Source organism: Callithrix jacchus, chromosome 18, assembly GCF_049354715.1.
Source record: "Callithrix jacchus isolate 240 chromosome 18, calJac240_pri, whole genome shotgun sequence".
NCBI lineage: Eukaryota > Metazoa > Chordata > Mammalia > Primates > Cebidae > Callithrix > Callithrix jacchus.
In genome coordinates this window covers 28,608,430-28,629,148 of record NC_133519.1, presented here as the reverse complement: position 1 = coordinate 28,629,148, position 20,719 = coordinate 28,608,430, and the positions used below count along the sequence as shown (strand labels likewise).

General features: G+C 34.3%; 2 protein-coding genes across 14 annotated transcripts in view; both read left to right on the top strand.

Moving 5' to 3' along the window:
* The window catches only part of RABGAP1L (RAB GTPase activating protein 1 like), a 737,216-nt gene that overhangs the window by 272,652 nt on the left and 443,845 nt on the right, over nt 1-20,719 (top strand). The gene's annotated exons all lie outside the window — the stretch shown is intronic.
* Nucleotides 8,301-13,231, top strand: GPR52 (G protein-coupled receptor 52). 3 transcript variants are annotated; one of them, XM_035280077.3, is made up of 2 exons: nt 8,301-8,482; nt 10,135-13,231. In XM_035280077.3, exon 2 carries the CDS (start codon nt 10,317-10,319, stop codon nt 11,400-11,402), a length of 1,086 nt encoding a protein of 361 aa, XP_035135968.1. In that variant the 5' UTR covers nt 8,301-8,482; nt 10,135-10,316; the 3' UTR covers nt 11,403-13,231. The 3 variants fall into 3 exon arrangements, with proteins under 3 accessions (XP_035135968.1, XP_035135967.1, XP_035135966.1); XM_035280076.3 differs by having other exon boundaries at nt 8,301-8,886; XM_035280075.3 differs by having other exon boundaries at nt 8,301-9,025.

Below are 20,719 nucleotides of genomic sequence, written 5' to 3'. Positions count from 1 at the left end.
GAATTGATGGGAGAGGTAGGGTAGATTTTCTTTAACATTATAAGAAAATCCCAAACTGTCAAATTTTCAAAGTTGAGTCATTTTACACTACTACCAGCAGTGTGCAGTTTCAGTTCTACATCCCTACCAACATTGTTTTGTCAGTCTTTTCATTTTAGCCATTCTGGTGGTGATATATTGGTATCTCATTGTGAGTATATATTGGTATTTCAACTACTTTGCCATTTCCTGATGACTGTGGATGTTGAGCACTTTTTCATTTTCCTAGTGATTATTTGTATATCATCCTTAGTGAGGTGGCTTCCAGTTTTTTCACTATTTTTAATTGGATTATTTGTATTTATATTAACAAATCATAGGAGTCAGTTACGTATTTTGGATACAAGTCCTTTGTTAGATATATGTTTTGCTAATACTGTCTTTGACTTGCTGATTTTTTTTCTTTTTTTTTTGTGCTTTAAGTTCTGGGGCAGATGTGTAAAATGTGCAGGTTTGTTACATAGGTATACACGTGCCATGGTGGTTGGCTGCACCTATCAACCCGTTATCTATGGGTATTTCTCAACCCGAATCTACATTAGGTATTTCTCCTAATGCTATTCCTCTCCTAAACCCTCCACCCTCTGACAGGCCCCGGTGCATAATGTTCCTCTCCTTGTGTCCATGCGTTCTCACTGTTCAACTCCCACTTTTTTTTATTCTTATGTTAGTTTGTTGAGAATTATGGTTTCCAGCTTCATCCATGACCCTGCAAAGGACATGAGCTCATCTTTTTTATGGCTGCATATATTCGTGGTATATTTGTGCCACATTTTCTTTATCCAGTCTATCACTGATGGGCATATGAGTTTGTTCACTATTGTGAACAGTGCTGCAATAAACATACATGTGCATGTGTCTTTATAGTAGAACGATTTATAATCCTTTGGGTATATACCAAGTAATGGGATTTCTGAGTCAAATGGTATTTCTGTTTCTAGATCCTTAAGGAATCACCACACTATCTTCCACAATGGTTGAATTAATTTGCGTTCCTACCAACAGTGTAAAAACGTTCCTATTTTTTCATATCCTCTCCAGCATCTGTTATTTCCTGACTTTTTAATAATCGCCATTCTAACTGCCATGGGATGGTATCTCAGTGTGGTTTTGATTTGCATTTCTCTAATGACCAGTGATGATGAGCTTTTTATCATGTGTTTGTTGGCCACATAAATGTCTCCTTTTGAGAATTGTCTGTTTATCTCCTTCACCCACTTTTTGATGGGGTTATTTATATTTTTCTTGTAAATTTGTTTGAGTTTTTTGTAGATTCTGGATATTAGCCCTTTGTCAGATGGATAGATTGCAAAAATTTTCTCCCATTTTGTAGTTTGCCTATTGACTCTGATGATAGTTTCTTTTGCTATGTAGAAGCTCTTTAGTTTTTTGAGGGGGATTGTTTGTTTGTAGAAGAGTGGTTTATTAGACAGAGAGAGACAGAGAGAGAGAGAGAGAGAGAGAGAGAGAGAGAGAGAGAGAGAGAGAGAGACAGCTTCCATGCTCTTGTGGGAGGGGATCCCAGAGCAGTAAATCCCAGAAGCTCTTTAGTTTAACTGTCTCAAAATCCATCCCTCAATAGCTTCACCTGTAAGATGGGAAAATAAAATCATCATGGGATGCCATAAACAAGCAAACCGGTTCTCTGCCTCCTAGGTGCAAGCGATTCTCCTGCTTCAGCCTCCTGAGTAGCTGGGATTATAGGCGCTTGCTACCATGCCTGGTTAAATTTTATATTTTTAGATTAGACAGGGTTTTGCCATGTTGGGCAGGCTGGTCTCGAGCTCCTGACCTCAGGTGATCCATCTGCCTCATCCTCTCAAAGTGCTGGATTACAGGCATGAGCCACTGCACCCAGTGCAAGATCTTAACTCTTAAGGCTTTATAGTATGTCTTGAATTCAGGTTGTGCCAGTCTTTCAACTTTGTCTTTTGTTTGTTTCTCTTTCTCATGATTGTTTTAGCTCCCCTAGATCCTTTGTGTTTACCTACAGGTTTTAGAATTAGTAGCTTGTCAGTTCTACAAAAGCTGCTTGGATTTTAATTGGAATAGTGATGTATCTAAAGATCAATATGAGAAAAATTGATGTTCTTAACAATATTGTTTTCCATTCTGTAAAGACAGTAGGCCAGACGTGGTGGCTCACGCCTGTAATCCCAGCACTTTGGGAAGCTGAGGCAGGTGGATCACTTGAGTTCAGGAGTTCGAGACCAGCCTGGCCAACATGGTGAAACCACATCTCTGCTAAAAATACAAAAATTAGGCGGGTGTGATGATGCATGCCTGTAATCCCAGCTACTCAGGAGGCTGACGCAGGAGAATCACTTGAACCTAGGCTGCGGAAGTTGCAGTGAGCCGAGATTGCACCACTGCACTCCAAAGCCTGGGACACAGCAAGACTCCATCAAAAAAAAAGAAAAAAAAAAAGGAAAAAGGATTGTATGTATATCTCCATTTATTTAGGACCTTTTAATTTTTCTCAAATGACATTTAATAATTTTCAGAATTTAGGTTTTATACATTCTCACCTACTTTCTGTTTTTCAAGGCTATTTTAAATGATTTATTGTTTTTAAATTTTATTTTCTACTTTTTCTTGCAAGTATATTGAAATGCAGTCATTTTTATATATTGACCTGTGTTCTGACAAAATTTATTCATTAGTTCTGGTGGGCACTTGGGAAGACATTTTAGTATTTCTTAGGTACCCACTTATATCTTCCTTTTCTTGTATGCCTTTTTTTTCTTGCCTATTATATTGGCTGGCACCTCTAGTACAATGTGTATAGATGTGTAAGAGCAGATATACTTCCCCTTTTCCCAATCTGGGAAGAAAACATTTAATATTTCATCACTAAATATTTCACCATTAAATATTATGCTAGATGTAGGTTTTCCCATAAAGTGTCTTTATCAGGTTGAGGACATTATCTTTTGTAGTGCCACTAAATTAACTTTTCTGAAATACTCTTAGTTGCTAATAATTTGTCTCATAATAAAATGAAATTGACAACATAAAATTGTTTTCTACCCTTGAGAGGTCACTAAGTCAGTAGATTGTGATATGTATTACTTCCGAGGGTGTATTTATTTCTTGGCACTTAGACCAAGTTGCTTTAATGCTACATTTGATAGTATATTTAAAGTGCATTGATACTGTCTTTTGCAGCATTTGGCATTTTTTTAGATGATAAGTAATTAATCATTGTCACTTGCTAGATAGGACTTTTCAAAGCGCTAGTGAAATACTCATATTTAATTCATTGTAGGGAGATTTATAGATGACTGATATTACTCTTCACTTGAATATATTAGGAAGTTAATTTCCCCCTCCCACAATTGGGAAATACATTTCCTAGCTTTTTCTTGTGAAGCTTGTGTATGCTGAGCTTCACATAAACTTGATATTAGCATTTTTCAGTCCTTTGATAGACTCTTTTAGCTGCTTTATGTGGTTTATATTAAAATTATGTTAAATACTTATTTATTCGACACCTATTCTGTGCCCAGCACCACAGTGTAGGCACTTGAGATGTAATGGCAAACAAAGCAGATGTTGCTCCCCTCATGGGACTTGCAATCTAGTCAAGAAGACAAAGCTGAATGAAGTAAATAATTATAAACTATAATAAATGTAGAATCTGGTCTGGTTCCCTGTGGGAACTCTAGGAAGATTTCCCAGAGGAAGTGGTATTTGAACTGAGACCTAAAGATTGCATCTGAATTAAATAAAAGAAGTGTGATGGCATAGTAAGCAGCAGTTATAAATATCCTGAGGCCATAGGGAACACTGCAAGTATATTTGCAACTGGGGGGTGAGGGATATGAGTTGGTGGGGAGGTAGAGGTGTTTCAGCTAATTTTAAACAGCATAGAAGAGAAATGAGACTGGATGGATACCCGGAGACCAGTTTTTATAGCACCTGTTAGGATCTTATCCTAAGGGCAGTGTAAACCAGTAAAGTATTTTAAAACAAAGAAGCACACAATCTGGTTTGCATTGTGGAAAAAAAATTTGGATGGTTTTTTCTTGTGAATAATAGATTGAAGAGAGATTACAAACAACTCATGGAGGCCACGCTGGAAGCCACTACAGTGTCTAAGCACAAGATGATGCTAGTTTGCTGGGGTAATGATAGTGGAGATGGAGAAAACTTGCCAGGTAGGAGACGTAGTTGAGGAAATAGGTAAATTCTGAATGCATACATCTTTTGGTACGTTTTTAAATTTATTAAAGCACAACAGGTTTCCGTTAGTCTCTATTCGTTTACTTTTTGTTTTTGAGGCAGTTTCACTCTGTTGCTCAGGCTGGAGTGCACAGTGGTACAATCTTGGCTCAATGTAAGCAATTCTCATGCCTCAGCCTCCCGAGCATCTGGGATTACAGGCATGTGCCACCCCACCTGGCTAATTTTTTGTATTTTTAGTAGATACAGGACTGCACCATATTGGGCAGGCTAGACTTGAACTCCTGACCTCAAGTTGATCCGCCTGCCTCGGCCTTCCAAAGTGCTGTAATAACATGGTAGTGCATATATCTGTTTGATATTGCTGGTTTCCTTTCTTTTGGATATATACCCAGCAGTGGGATTACTGAATCATATGATAGCTCTATTTTTAAATTTTTGAGGAACTTCCATACTGTTTTGCATAGTGGCTATTTTACTTTTACATTCTCCCTAACAGTATATGAGTGTTCTGTTGTCTCTGCATCTTCACCAGCATTTGTTACGTTTTGTCTTTTTGATAATAAGCATATTCACTAGGTGAATATTCACTATAGTTATATAGAGAATAACCATATTCACTATAGTTATACAGTGGTATTGTAGTTTTGATTTGCATCTCCCGGATGCGAATTGAGCAATTTTTCATATCCTCTTGGCAGTTTATATGTCCTCCTATGAGAAATGTCTATTCAGATCTTCATCAACTTATTGGTTATTCAAGAGCATGTTGTTTAATTTCCATGTATTTACACAGTTTCCAAAGCTCCTCTTGTGATTTTTAGTTTTATTCCATTGCAGTAAGAAAAGATACTGATATGATAGAAATCATTTTTATAAAATCTGAAATTATTCTAAGACATTTTCTGACTGGCAGCCATCAGAAGAAAGAAGAGAGTAGGGATTTTATTTGTTTTATTCTTGGTTTTTTTGCTCATTTATGGTTCAGGGAATACATGTACAAGTTTGTTACATGGGTTAATTGTGTGTCATTGGTTTGGTATACAAATGATTTCATCACCCAGGCAGTGAGCATAGTGCTCAATAGGTAGTTTTTCAGTCCTCTCACCCTCCACCCTCCTGTGGAGTCAGCCCCAGTATCTATTGTTCCCCTCTTTGTTTCCATGTGTGCTCAGTGTTTAGCTCTCACTTGAAAGCGAGTATATGTAGTAGTTGGTTTACTGTTTTTGCATTAATTTGCTTAGGATAATGGCCCATAGCTGCATCTGTGTTGCTGCAAAGGACCTTATTTTGTTCTTTTTGTGCCTGCATAGTACTTCATGGTCTGTATGTACCATGTTTTCTTTATTCAGTCCATTGTTGATAGGCATCTAGATCGATCCATGTGTTTGCTATTGTGAATAGTGCTACAATGAACACATAAATGCATGTGTCTTTCGTAGAATGATTTCTATTCCTTTGGGTTGAATGGTAGTTCTCTAAGTTTTTGAGAAATTGTCAAACTGCATTTCACAGTAGTTGAACAAATTTACATTCCCACTGGCATTATATAAGTGTTCCTTTTTTCCCACCACTTTTCCAACATCTGTAATTTTTTCACTTTTTTATTATTATTATACTCTAAGTTCTGAGATACATGTGTAGAACATGCAGGTTTGTTACATAGGTATACGTGTGCCATGGTGGTTTGCTGCACCCATCAACCCGTTATCTACATTAGGTATTTCTCCTAATGCTGTGCTTCCACTAGCATCCCACCTCCTGATAGGCCCTTGTATGTGATGTTACTCTCCCTGCATCCATGTGTTCTCATTGTTCAACTCCCACTTATGAGTGAGAACATGAAATACTTGCTTTTTCTGTTCCTGTGTTAGTTTGCTGAGAATGGTTTCCAGCTTCATCCATATCCCTGCAAAGGACATGAGCTCATCTTTTTTATGGCTGCCTAGTATTCCGTGGTATATATATGCCACATTTTCTTTAGCCAGTCTGTCATTGATGGGCATTTGGGTTGGTTCCAAGTCTTTGCTATTATGTGCCAGTAAACATACATGTGCATTTGTCTTTATAGTAGGATGATTTGTAATCCTTCAGGTATATACCCAGTAATGGGATTGCTAGGTCAGATGGTATTTCTGGTTCTAGATCCTTGAGGAATCACCACACTGTCTTCCACAAAGGGTGAACTAATTTACACCCCCACCAATAGTGCAAAAGCATTCCTATTTCTCCACATCCTCTCCAGCATCTGTCGTTCCCTGACTTTTTAATGATCACTATTCTATAGCTGGCATGAGATGGTATTTCATTGTGGTTTTGATTTGCATTTCTCTAATGACTAGTAATGATGAACTTTTTTCCATATGTTTCTTGGCCACATAAATGTCTTTTTCTGAAATGTGTCTGTTCGTATGCTTTGTCTATTTTTTGATGGGGTATAGGAATGCTTGTGGTTTTTGCACATTGATTTTGTATCCTGAGAGTTTGCTGAAGTTGCTTATCAGTAAAGGAGATTTTGGGCTGAGATGATGGGGTTTACTAAATATACAGTCATATCATCCACAAACACAGACAATTTGACTTCCTCTCTTCCTAGTTGAATACCTTTTCTTTCTTTCTTTTGCCTGATTGCCCTGGCCAGAACTTCTAATACTATATTGAATAGGAGTGGTGAGAGAGGGCATCCTTGTCTTGTCCTGGTTTTCAAAGGGAATGCTTCCAGCTTTGGCCCATTCAATATGATATTGGTTGTGGGTTTGTCATAAATAGCTCTTATTATTTTGAGATATGTTCCATCCTAGTTTATTGAGAATTTTTAGCATTAAGGGGTGTTGAATTTTATCAAAGGCGTTTTCTGCATCTATCTCAATTTTTTTACTTTTTAATAATAACCATTCTGACTGGTGTGAGATAGTATTTCATTGTGGTTTTGGTTTGCAATTTTTAAATAGTGTTAAGTATAATAATAACCTATTTCAGTCCTGGTTTCACAACTCTGTAATTATAGGCAAGTTATACTTACTATTTCTAGTATCTGCTTTCTTCCTTTGGAAAATGATAATGATGATACCAACTTCATATAGTTTTAAGGTTTTTATAAAGGAACAGTATATAAAGCACATAGCACAGTGCTTAGCATATAGAAAACACTCAACAAACATTTTCCATTTTTATCTTCATTTTCCTGCTGTATTTTAATTCTGAAATAATTTATAAATTATTTGAAAATCACTTTAAGAAAAGTGCTAATCCCATAAGAAATATGTTTAAAATAGTGACTGTTTTCCTGTAGTAAGTCAAAATAATCAGAAATGTTTTTAATGTCCATCAAATATTTGATTTTAATTTGCATTGTTCTAATTTAGGTATGTGTAGCTCAAGCACTTAGAACAGATTTTTTTAACTATTTGACCTTTTTTTCATATTAGGATAAAAGGTGGATAAGCAATGTTTCTATTTATTCTAATTTCTATGCTCTTTTGAGATTATATTTGACCTTCAGTATTTCTCTGAATAGATTTGGGTACAGTAGTGTTAGTTCTATTGCTGTGTACAGTTAAATACATCGAACTCAGCAATTTTTTGTGGGTATGGTGGGGATTGGAGAGATTAGTAAATGATTTCTAACTTCTGTTAATTAAAATATAACTGTATTTTAGAGAGAAATTAGTAGTCATATCACTTGAGTTCATAAAGACTTGGCAGATTTTTAATAATTAATAAGTTTTTTCTGCCAAAGAGCATTAGATTACTGCTGACTTTTTAGTGTCATAGTGCCTTGTGGTAATTTCTTTACAGGGTTTACAGGAGTATGCCAGTTTATTTTTTCTGTCCTGTCCATACAAAATAATCCTTTCAAATGCTATAAGGAGAATAACTTGAGAAGTTCATAAATGCCTTAATATATTATAAAGATCGGTCAGTTCCATTGTCTTCTTTTGTCAGTCTTGATCGGAGCTTGCCGAGTAAGTCTATAAGCCTGCATGTGCCTGGCAACTGTTACCTAGTGACAGTTTCAGCTGCAGTAGCCATTGGCTGTGCTGTTGATTGGGGCAGGAGGGCCGAGTCACCTTTCTGATGGTGAGTTTTTCTGCATCAGCCCAGGATGATGATGAGGAGGAGGGCCTGGGCTCAGGTGGAGGCATTGATGCTGAGAGATTGTGAAGAATATACAGACAGCATCCTTGTAACTGCATCACAGTAAATCGGACTTCTGAATCAAGCAGCCCAGCCTAGCAGCTGATAAGAGTGAATGTAGGTGAGAAGCATTACCTTATTCCTATAACAAGAGAACTATTTTGTGATAGGTGAAACTAGGAATTTACAAGAAGAAATATCCTATGGCTATAACAAAAGAAGAAAGACTTGCCTGAATGACTTGGTGGTGCACCAGAAAATAACTTTCAGAAGAATGCTTTCTATTAAGCTGCTGCATTGTTCCTGGAGGAAATGTTTTCATTTCTAATGCATGTTATTTCTTCAAAAGATAAGATAACAAAGAATGACAAGAGACTCTCTGAAATGACTTTACTTTTAAAAAGTACTTTGACAAATGTTAACCTGATATCAGAATGACCTTGGAAGCATTTTGGATGGATTCTATCCTGCCAGCCTTGCAATATTTCAAACTCTAGGATTTAAACTCATCTTGATACTTTAGAGGTATTTTAAAATAACACTATCTTGCAACCTATCTAATGGCCCCCGTATTAATTGAGCACTTGCTCAAAATAGAATACAGAAATAGAAGAGGCATTTTTTAACATATGGCTGCTACATAACTGCAAATGTAATAAACAAGGTAATTTTCCACTTTCAGAAGATATAGTTAAAGAAATGATTTAATGTGTTAATCATCTACTGAAAATAGAAAAGATAGCAAAATAGAATATGAAGTCTGTTAGAAACACTGAAGTAATAAATAATGGCAGCATTTCTGGTCAGATAAGCTCAGAGTGTATCGGAAAGTTTTATTATTGTCTAACTTTAATATGTATTTACATATATATGTGAGAAATTGGTGTACAGTTGCAAAGGTGAGAAATAACTATGAGCTATATATTTTATCATGCTCTGTTATAAGAAAGGTGGTATATCAAATAACAAACATTATTTTAAGTTGTATGTGCAAATTAATAGCAAAAGTGATTTCTTTTCATTTTGAAAAGGAAGAGGTATAATTTAGTACCACCAGTAACTGTAATGTACTAAAACTGCTTTCATCTAAATGCTTTAAAAATGCATGCAGAATTAAAACTTCAGAAGTTTATTATATTTTGCCAGGTGTTAATTCATTAGTTCATTGTATATTATCTTTTCTATTGGAAAAATACTTTTTTCTCATGGAGTTATAGGGTAATCTGGAGTCTGTTTATTCCCCCTACTCTACCCATGTCGAGATGAATCTTTATAAATTAACTTTGATAGAGTTGTTTTTCTTAGATTTTAGAAAAATGAGAAATAGATTATAGAGTTGACCCACCAACATCAATCCCTGAACTAAGCCCAAAGACACTCTTTGCCACAATGAACTTTTTCTTAGCTTTTCAACCAAATTTGAGATCTTAATTATTTAAAGTCTAAAATACGAATGCATTTTTCATCATAGATGAAGCAGGAAACCTGAGACAGTTTAAGAGTTTTTCTTTTCTCATTCTTTCTAGTTGATCCCTAAGAAACTGCTTCTTTTAGGAGAACAAACAGCCCACAGAAGCTTTTCTTCCCTTGGCATTTTTTTTCTTTTTACAGATTTAATTTTTCATAGTGCAAGATAATAAGAAGTCTGTTTTCTCTAGAAGTGCCTTATGTCTGCAGAAAGTTCTTTGAGGGCACCAGAGGAAGCTAATTAGTGACCTCTTTTCACCTCCTTTCTAACTTACCCCCTTCTCTCTACCTCCCGCCCCCTGAAAGCTGAGGTGTGTCACTGCTGAACTGAGGCTGATGAAGAGACTTGAGCACTCTCTGGGACTCTCAGCTGTGACAGAAGCACTGATACTGTCTACTGAAGCAGGTTCTGAAACACTCATGTGCAGTGTTTAACAGGACACCTGCTTGCTGTAGCCAAGTCTGCAGGCATCTTTAATTTCCAAGCCATGAATGAATCCAGGTGGACTGAATGGAGGATCCTGAACATGAGCACTGGCATTGTGAATGTGTCCGAGCATCACTCCTGCCCACTTGGATTTGGTCACTACAGCGTGGTGGATGTCTGCATCTTTGAGACAGTGGTTATTGTGTTGCTGACATTTCTGATTATTGCTGGGAATTTAACAGTTATCTTTGTCTTTCATTGTGCTCCACTGTTACATCATTATACTACCAGCTATTTCATTCAGACAATGGCATATGCTGATCTTTTCGTTGGAGTTAGCTGCTTGGTTCCTACTCTCTCACTTCTCCACTACTCCACAGGTGTCCACGAGTCATTGACTTGCCAGGTTTTTGGATATATCATCTCAGTTCTAAAAAGTGTTTCTATGGCATGTCTTGCTTGCATCAGCGTGGATCGTTATCTTGCAATAACCAAGCCTCTTTCCTACAATCAACTGGTCACCCCTTGTCGCCTGAGAATTTGCATTATTTTGATCTGGATCTACTCCTGCCTAATTTTCTTGCCTTCCTTTTTTGGCTGGGGGAAACCTGGTTACCATGGTGACATTTTTGAATGGTGTGCCACCTCTTGGCTCACCAGTGCCTATTTTACTGGCTTTATTGTTTGTTTACTTTATGCTCCTGCTGCCTTTGTTGTCTGCTTCACTTACTTCCACATTTTCAAAATTTGCCGTCAGCACACCAAAGAGATAAATGACCGAAGAGCCCGATTCCCTAGTCATGAGGTAGATTCTTCTAGAGAGACTGGACACAGCCCTGACCGACGCTACGCCATGGTTTTGTTTAGGATAACCAGTGTATTTTATATGCTGTGGCTCCCCTATATCATCTACTTTCTTCTAGAAAGCTCCCGGATCTTGGACAATCCAACGCTGTCCTTCTTAACAACGTGGCTTGCAATAAGTAATAGTTTTTGTAACTGTGTAATATACAGCCTGTCCAACAGTGTTTTCCGGCTAGGCCTCCGAAGACTGTCTGAGACAATGTGTACATCCTGTATGTGTGTGAAGGATCAGGAAGCACAAGACCCTAAACCTAGGAAACGGGCTAATTCTTGCTCCATTTGAAGAAATCTATAGTAAATCAAATGTAATCTGACAGTGGTTTTGGATCATATTCTGGATTCATCTGGAAATTTGCCACCAGAGAAATATTTACTTGAATAGTTGACTATAAAATGAAGTATGAGACTAAAGGTTTTTTTTTTTTTTTCATGTAAGAAGCTAAAGGGAGGGATGTATAGAGGGTTATATCATGAAATAATTGTAGCATGTAATTATTATGTGCAGTAATAGAAAAAATAAGCACTGAGATGAAAAAAAGTCTCAAATCTTCTGCAGGACATGAGCAAGCCCCTCAGCTTGGTGTTTCTTTCTGTCTGACTGTACCCTGCCTCTGTCTTTGTTTCTCATTTTATCTTTCTGTGTTTCTCTCACTCTTTGTGGAAGTTATTACTTACATCAATTGCCCTATGTAGAAAAAAGCTACATATTATATATGTGGCAAAGTATAATCTTTTGCATCAAAGTGTACTTTTAATCACACTAATCTACAATCCATAAGTGGTCTCTTCGTGGAGGATGTAAAGTAAGCATTGCATTTTATTACTTGCCAAACAACTCCTTTGTTTGTGTTTTTATACTCTGCAGTCGTTTTTCTGCTACAAACAAATAGAAACTGGATTTTTGTTTCTTCTGGGTAAAACGACATTTGCTTTTCCCCCTTTTCCTAACAATCTCCTGTTTTTTTCTTTTTTTTGTCTCCTTTTCTTGATCTGCATCCATTGGTACCTTACTTCAGAAGTGTCTTAGCTAATGAAAGAATTTACTGTATAAAGCATCCATAATGTTAAATAATTTATTTCTTCCAGAAAAGCAATCTGGTAGCTTATTAAATATTTTTAATGGCTTTTGGAAACATTTTTATCTGGTTCCTTTTAAATTAGTTTGTGTGCTTAAAAGTGATTTTTTTTTTTTTTGCTATAGTAAAGCTTTGTTTTTCTTTAAGAAAACCCACTGGTAATTCTAATGCTGATACAGGATACTCATACTCATCCAGCAGTGAGGTATTACTCTGAAGAGTATTTAGAATGTCCTTTTAAAAAATAAATAAAATAAAACATGAACCTTTTTGTGTTAGTTCTACGATAGCTTACTGTGGTGTCCACTAGTCAGTCATTTGCGTGATATGTGTTTGCACATATTATATTTTTTACAGCAAAGAAAATGTAAATTATGTTATCTGTGCCTAATGTTTTCTTAGCAAAATATATAGATCAATGTTGTTTAAGTTGTCAACATTGGAAAAAGTATATACAAAAACTTATTTTAAGAAAAAAATACTTTTGTGTAATTGTTAGATATTTATATTAGACGAAGCTGCATTTTTAGTGCTGCTGAGAATATAATATACTTAATTATCAAATACAGGTAAGAGCTGTCAGTATTTTCTTTTGTAATGATCTGTTTTCAGATGCAGAGATTAACTTATTTTTTTGCGTGCTACATGAGATTGTGTAATAAATTGTCAGGGGTTTAGATGTAGCAAAGTAGCATTTGAGGAATTAGTGAAGCAGGTATGAACAGTAAAACATCTAAACATTACTTTTTTACCATCAGTTTCTTGCCTGAAAGATATTTTAAAATTTATATCAAACTACTGAATATTTTTCTTCTCAGCATTTTTTATTTCTTTGTTTTATGAAATGCATTTAATAAAATGTGCCTATGACTCTTCAAATTAGAAGCCAACCATGTTTGCACCTTGGTGGTTTGGCTTCAAAGGTCTTTTAGTAGAAATGTTGTCATTTTATTGAGGTTGTTCTGAACCCCTGTATATTTTTAAACATGTAAGAAGGTTAAAAATAAAGAATAAAATAATATTCTATATATCAAAATCAGACTTTGCCTTGATTTAATAAAACACTTAGGACAAGAGCTTACTTTTTTGGGAATCAAAATCTAATTGTTTTATACTGTAGTTGGGTTTATATTTGTTCTTGTCCCCTGTTTGCCAGTGGCATCTTGGTTTAAGGGTGCCTTTTAAGTTCAGACCAGTTCAAGGAAAACATAAAGTTCATGGAAATATAGTGCTGTTAACATTTCAGATATGATATATAAGATCTTCAAAATTATATGTATTATTTGGGAATCATATTTTTATTTCCTTAGTTTAGGGTGTAAATATAGTTAGAAAAGACCCAGTGGATTCTGTGTACAGAAAGCCTGAGGCCATGCTTACTGCATTTTCCCCTTCTGGCTTTTCCCCATAATAAGTAACAACAGTTATTTGCCAGGCTCACTGTTGAGTTTTACATGTGTTATACATTTAATCCTCACTACAGCCTTTTGAGATAATAGTTATTATTCCTGCTCCAGAGATAAGGAAACAAAAAAAAGTGATTATTTGTCAGTTAACTAGTCAATGGCAGAGATTCCCACCCACCGAGTAGGCCTGGGCCAAAGCCTGCCAACTTTGCCAGTAGGCTGCCCTGCTTTCATTTCAAAAGGCTTTAAACCTTTGTACCTCTGTCTGTATCTTTTCCCTACAATATTTCTCTGGGTTTTATTTCTCTTTTTTCATCGTCTTTGGCTTGAGTTCTTTTCTTGTCTTGTAATATCTTTTACTTTGCTCTTATAAGTTAGTTTCATTAAAACAGCAATCTGATAAGCTGAAACCAGTTTAGTGTATGTAATCAAACTGAAATTCTTGATATTCGTTAGGTTTACTTTTGTTATTTCCCTTGAATAACTTTTTAAAATCTCTATCAATTTCTTTTTGGAAAAAAATTGTTTTGAAGAGGAAGAGTAGAAAAGAAAGGCTTTATTATAGGCTGAAAGAGGCTGAATGAGGCAAGTTCTAAATTTAGTTTTTTTTGTTTACTATAGTACTTTATATACAATTCTAGAGCAAGCTGCTTAACTTCCTTTTTTTATATTTTAATATGTTTATATAATAAAATAATATTTTGAAACTTCTCTTTTTAGGTAATGTATTTTAAGAATAGGAAGCATAACCATTTTTCTCATCATTATATTGTATTTTGTGATAATTATCCAGTTTGGTTATAAATGACAGCATTCTGTATTCTCTTTCCTAAGGGTTCTATTATTTGCATAGCTGTTTCTAGAGTTATAGAGTGTTACAAAGCTTCATAATTTACACTATTAGTATGTGAAACTTGGGCTGAGATCCAGGCCCTCATAAACTACTTGGCCTTAGGTAAGATACCAAATGCTCCAAAACCTTATTTTTGGTGCTGATTAAAAAATAGTAAGTCAGTGATTGTAGCTCCCTGTTCAGCTGAATTTGAGAACTAAATGGAATTTTGTAGTCTGTGCCCAGCACAGCTCCTGGCACATAAAAAATGTTCAGAATATGGTAGATGCTATTTTATTATCTTTGTGGGTACCTTATTTATTAACATCACAAATTAAAGGTCACCAACCCCAATTCAAACAGAAGTAAATCATGGAGCATTAGGGTTTTCTAAGATAGCATTTCTTTTTGCAAATTTATTTAAACTCAAAATTTGGGTTAAACTCAGCTATTTCAAGTATGTTTTTGAAAGCTTATTTTCCAGAAACAATTATTCATGAAGACTTTGTTTGAGATTAAAGATATCCAGCAAGCTGATGTTGAGATAAGACAGAGGCATGATTCTGAGGTTAACCTACCTCGTTACTTTATTGTGCTAAGTATGCTTAAACATTTTATTCTCATTAGGGAAGTAATCATAGGAAGGATTGTCCAGGGATGGCTTATTATTTGTCTTTGTGCTTTAATTTTCCTCATTGATTAAAATGGAATTTAAGGTATTTTGTCATATATCTATTTCTTTGGAGAAACAATGATTAATAAGCTGATTCGCTCCATAGATTCCATAAATTATGTGAATTTAAAGATAAGTGAAGTTGCCTTAAAGGACTTTTTCTCTTTCCCTCCCCACCCTAAAAGGTAATCATTAGATGTGAAAAAGATACAATTATATGAAAAGTATATGAAAAAGATTGAGCTGTGAGGAATTTGCTGCTGTAACTTTCTAAGCATAGACAGCATCATTATATGTGCAGGTGGGGCCCTGTAGGTACACAGGAGCATGTATGTGTTACTGAATGAATCAGTGCTATACTCTGACATGTAGATTCCAAAAGCTGCTCTTTTCCTTAAGCAGAACTTAACTTTATTTTAGATTAAGAAGGATATGTAGAAAGTGGTACATCTTCTAACCAAATAGATATTGAGGAAAACAACATGGCTAGAATAGAAAAAATTTCTCATTTTATGATTTCTCATACATGGAAGTTTGATTCAGTGCTAGTCTTGCTCTGTATTTTAAAATATTCATAACTTTTTTCAATAAAGTGTTTTTTAAATATTAACATGATATAATTAAGTTTTTCATGACTATTTTGTTTTAATTTTTTACAATGAGCATTTATAAAATTTCTTTTATAATTAGGAAAATTAATGTTTTATTAAAAAGAATGCTGAATATTTAAAAGCAGTTTAACATTTCACAAAACAGCTTATGTTGATATTACAAGTAACACTATCTGATAATGTCTCAATACTGTTTGATAAAGATGGGGTAGTTTTCTGAGTTCTATAATATTTGTTGTTTTATTTAGATTTTTCAGATAAACTTGACAACCGTCTACTTTCAATATTAGATGTTCTTGACTTATTTTTGCTTTAATGTAAACAGTTTGAGGTATTACCTGATGAATCTGAAATGGATCTCAGTCACTGTAGGATTTTAAAATGCATCATTGACGGCACCTGTCTGCATTTTTCACATCTTTAAATGACAAAAGACTGGCCGTGCGTTATGAAATAGGTTCCATCTGGTACGTTACCTGCATTTCCTACATAGGCAGAGTTCTCCAAAGAATGTATTTATAATTTTTTAATGGTAACTTTTATTCTGCTTTTATATATGACTTTCTACAAAGGTGAAGAAAATAACAGTAATAAATTTAGCAGGAGCCTGTTATGTCTCAAATATTTTTTAACGTGAAAGGCACATGATATCGGTACCTTCATTATAATAAATGGAGCCAAATTAGTTTTTGAGATTCTAAAATTCTAAAGTTTAAGGTGATAAATATTAAGAAACATAGTATATAATAGAATTCATGAAATGGAAATAATTTGCAAAAATTTGAAAACTTTCAAAAATGCTACTTAATGCAAAAGAAATACCTATCATTGTCTTAAACCTTTGGCCCCAGTTTTATTTTATTTTCTACTTAAGCAACTGTAAACAAGGTTGATGACAGTTAAAAATGGCAAAATATGTGTTATAAATTAAATTATTATAATTGCAAGCCACAAACAAGGTACAAAGTTATATGAGCTGTTATTTAAAATTTTAATTTATTTTTGAATGAAATGTGGAATGTAGCAAGACATGTGCAATAGTTTTGTTTGAGATTATACATGGCACATGGAATGTTTATGTACATACTCTGTAAAATCTAACTTTAAGATGTTTACTTAAGTTCCCAATAGAGTTTGAAGTTTAGTATAATTATTAGTAGATGACACATTTTTATACAAATAACCTCTTCATAATTATTCATTTACGTTTTTTCAGGAATTTTATAATTAAAAATGCTGAATTGGTAAGAAATTATTGGAAAACACTGCAAATTGAAATTTGGAAATGCTTAAAATGCTTTTGAACATATATAATGCTCTTGACATTATAAACAAGGTGTATTCTAAAAGCTTCTGTGAGTAAATACTATCTCATTTCACATTTAGAAATCTGAGATAAAATTTTTAAGTGACCCTAACAAGATCACGTAGTTTGACAAAGATGCTACTGACCACATGTCTTGTGCGGCAATAATGTTGCGTATGATAAAGTTCTTGAATAATGTATTTATAGATGGCTGGTAATGCAGTGATCTAATCTTTCTTTCTTGAAAATAAAGACTTAATTATTTGATATAGAAAAAATTCTATGTGAAATTTTATCTTTTAACTTGTGAAGTAGGAAGAATTATTTTAAAATTAACTTTATGTTAGAGGTATGATTTTTGAGATCACAGAAATTTTTAATCAGATGTATTATCAGCCCTGATCAGTGTTTTAATATTTCTTAAAACAGTTTTTTATCTGTAGAGGGTAATAAAAAATTTACCTCTCTTTTTTGAAAACACAGCATTCATCTACTGGCTATATTGAGACATGTAGAATGAATTGAACAGTGTTTGCTGTGTATTCTAAAAACTATAACCTTAATGATGAAGACATCGAAATCACATTATATTCATGTACCTACTTTTGGAAAGTACTCATTTCATGGTCATGTACTTTGTGTTTTGAAATTTTTTTGTAACAGATTTGCAATGTTGTTGAGTCATCATAGGTTGAATTTTTCTCAAGCATTATGATGGAAAAGATTTTGATGTTTCAGACAGCAGTGCTTTTGTATGTTTGTAACCTATAAAATATCAGTCAGGGAATCAGTGATTAATTTGAGTTAGTGATATATTAAATAAACCTTTTAAATATGTAATCAGTTTCTTTCAATGAAATAAATGTAGTTACAGAAAAATTAAAGGAACTCAAATTAGGCAAACACAAGATTGCCTTGTAAGTGTCCTTAGAGGAAGCCTTTCTTTAAGTAGTTTCTAGTGTCTGTATCAGTTGAATAAAAATGAGTTCCCCTGAGTTATTTGAAAAGTTTAGTCTCTTAAGTATGTAATATTTACATAACAATTTTATGCTACTTATTATTAATAACTACTTAATTTATGCTACTTATTTAAAGAGTTTGCAAGGTGAATTATTTCAAAGTCCAAATTTGGATTTAAATCTTCATTAACCAGATATTTTTGCATTTTGAATCAACAAATTAGGTCAATAAATATTGATTATGCTATGTGAAGGGCATAAATTGTGGTTCTATAATTGTCCTGGACTCTTAAATCAAGAGTAACTCATTGAATTGTGTGAATTCAACAGCAGGAAGATTAATTTTTAGAATTTGAGGGAGAGATTGCAGCAAAGTCATAGGAACTATGCAATACATTGTAGTATTAGCGGGATTAATGCATTTTAAAATATGAATTGGCTTCAACATTTAGCCATGTGTTTGGATGTTGTAGTTCTAAAGGATACCACAGGCTATTTGACAAGTTATTAAAGTGAAAGGAGAAGAAATGTTCAATGTTGAGATTAGTACAAAAGTGTTGTGAGGAGAAATACACAATAACTTTGGAATGCAGTATGAAAAAAATCCTTCATATGGATTATATCTGATTAGAGTAAAATCATCACTTTAGATATAAATGATAAGCTTTGAGATTGGAACAAGAATATTAACATGGGTAGAAGTAGCTTTAGGGATTACACACAGGACATGTTCTATCAACTTTTTTTAATTTTTGAGAGGGGGTCTCACTCTGTCACGCAGGCTGGAGAGTGCAGTAGAGTGATCTTGGCTCACTGCAATGTCCGACTCCCGGCTTCAAACAATTCTCCTGCCTCAGCCTCCAGAGTAGCTGGGACTACAGGTGTCTGCCACCACACCTGGCTTTTTTTGTATTTTTAGTAGAGACAGGGTTCCACCATGTTGGCCAGGCTGGTCTTGAACTCCTAAACTCAAGTGATCCATCCGCCTTGGTCTTCCAGTGATGGGATTACAGGCATGAGTCACCATACCTGGCTTTAGGCATCTTCTTAGACCACTTTTTCTAGAGTTGTTTTCCTAATATTTGTCTTGTGATTACAATTGAAGATCACTATATGCAGGCTATTATGACAGGCAAGTTTTAACTTTTCTGTCAATCAAGTTAATCATATGATGTAGACCTAATATTTTTTGAATAATAGAATTATTCATTCTTTTATCTAAGTATTTATTAGGTTCTTACTGTGTGCCAGGGACTGTTCTTAATTCTATATAAGATAAGGAGATTTCTAAGTGAAACAGATTTTCAGTTCTCCAAGAGCACTTAGACTACAAGGGCTATGTGAACTTTATATGGATACCTATAAGGCAAGATAGGAGTTGACAAATTACAGTTCGTTGACTATTATAAATACAATTTTATTGGACCATGGCAGCACTCATTCATTTATGTATTGCCCGTGGATGCTTTTGTCCTACAAATGGTAGAGAATAGTTGTGATGGAGATGTTATGCCCTACAAAGCTTACATATTTACTGTCTGGCCTTTTATAGAAAAAAATTTGCTGACCCCTGGTATAAGACATTATATTGCCGTTTATTTGCTACTCACAACAGAATGCTGTGCTTTTATGATTGCTAAAGGATCTCATACGAAGGAGTGATTACTGATTTCAACCTGATTCAGTCAGGCTTCAGGAAAATTTCTAGCATAGGAGTAAAAACCTAGATATTGATTCCCCCTCTGTGATTCCAGTGGCTTGTCAACTGAATACCTGTCTGTAAATGAAACACAGATCTATTTTTTCTCATTAGTTCTTACTATTGTATAGTTAATCTACATTACTTATATTTAGATTTCTCCTACTCAGGTAAAGTTCTTTGCATATCAAACTTAGTGTCTAGTTTCTTTATTTAACTACTAATGTAGCATAATCATATTTTATCTTTAAATATGGAGTCAGTAGTAATTAATATTCGATGTAGTCTTTAAACTTCAGAAGAATTTGTTAAACGTCTCATCAATAAATGATAATCTCATAGTCTAAAAGAGTTAATTTACTTATAAATAAGCATGCCTCTTTTGTAGTACTCTAAAAGGCAATAAAACAAAAAACTAAAGGACAGAAGATCTAGCTGCATAAAAGTAAAACTTACATGCAACTCAAAAAAATATGACAAGAGAATTCATAATTCAACACCAATATATGACATTATTAATAGGCTCTTGGTAATATTTAAGTTAGAAAATAAATTGATATAGTCATACACATGGCTAAGATGTATTGCAGTGCTAGGAGTTTTGTTTTTTTGACATTGTCAACTAATGAATGAAAAACAAAGCAATTTTAAATGAGCTACAATTTATATTTACTCAAAATTAAGCCATTTAAAAAATCTCAATGATTCAGTTAATCACAGGGATATGATACATTTTTATTAATATTTGCCTTGACAGTACTATTGTTTTAAACTATTAATAATCCACTGGGAAGTTTTGGTTTTCTTGTTTAGTAAATCAGTAAGAAAATGAATATGTGTTCTTGATGTTTTTCTTGAAAATACAGTTCACTGAGTCTGTTAGAATAAAAGGAAACACTTACACACTTGTCCCTTATTATCTCTGTGGGATTGGTTCCAGGATGCCCCAAGGATACCAAAATCCAGAGGTGCTAAAATGCCTTGTCTAAAATCATATACTATAGCCTACACACACCCTCCCATATACTTTAAATTATC

Bases quoted from the DNA above. Each gene is read 5' to 3' on its own strand.
- GPR52 (XM_035280077.3), top strand. From the start codon at position 10,317: ATGAATGAATCCAGGTGGACTGAATGGAGGATCCTGAACATGAGCACT.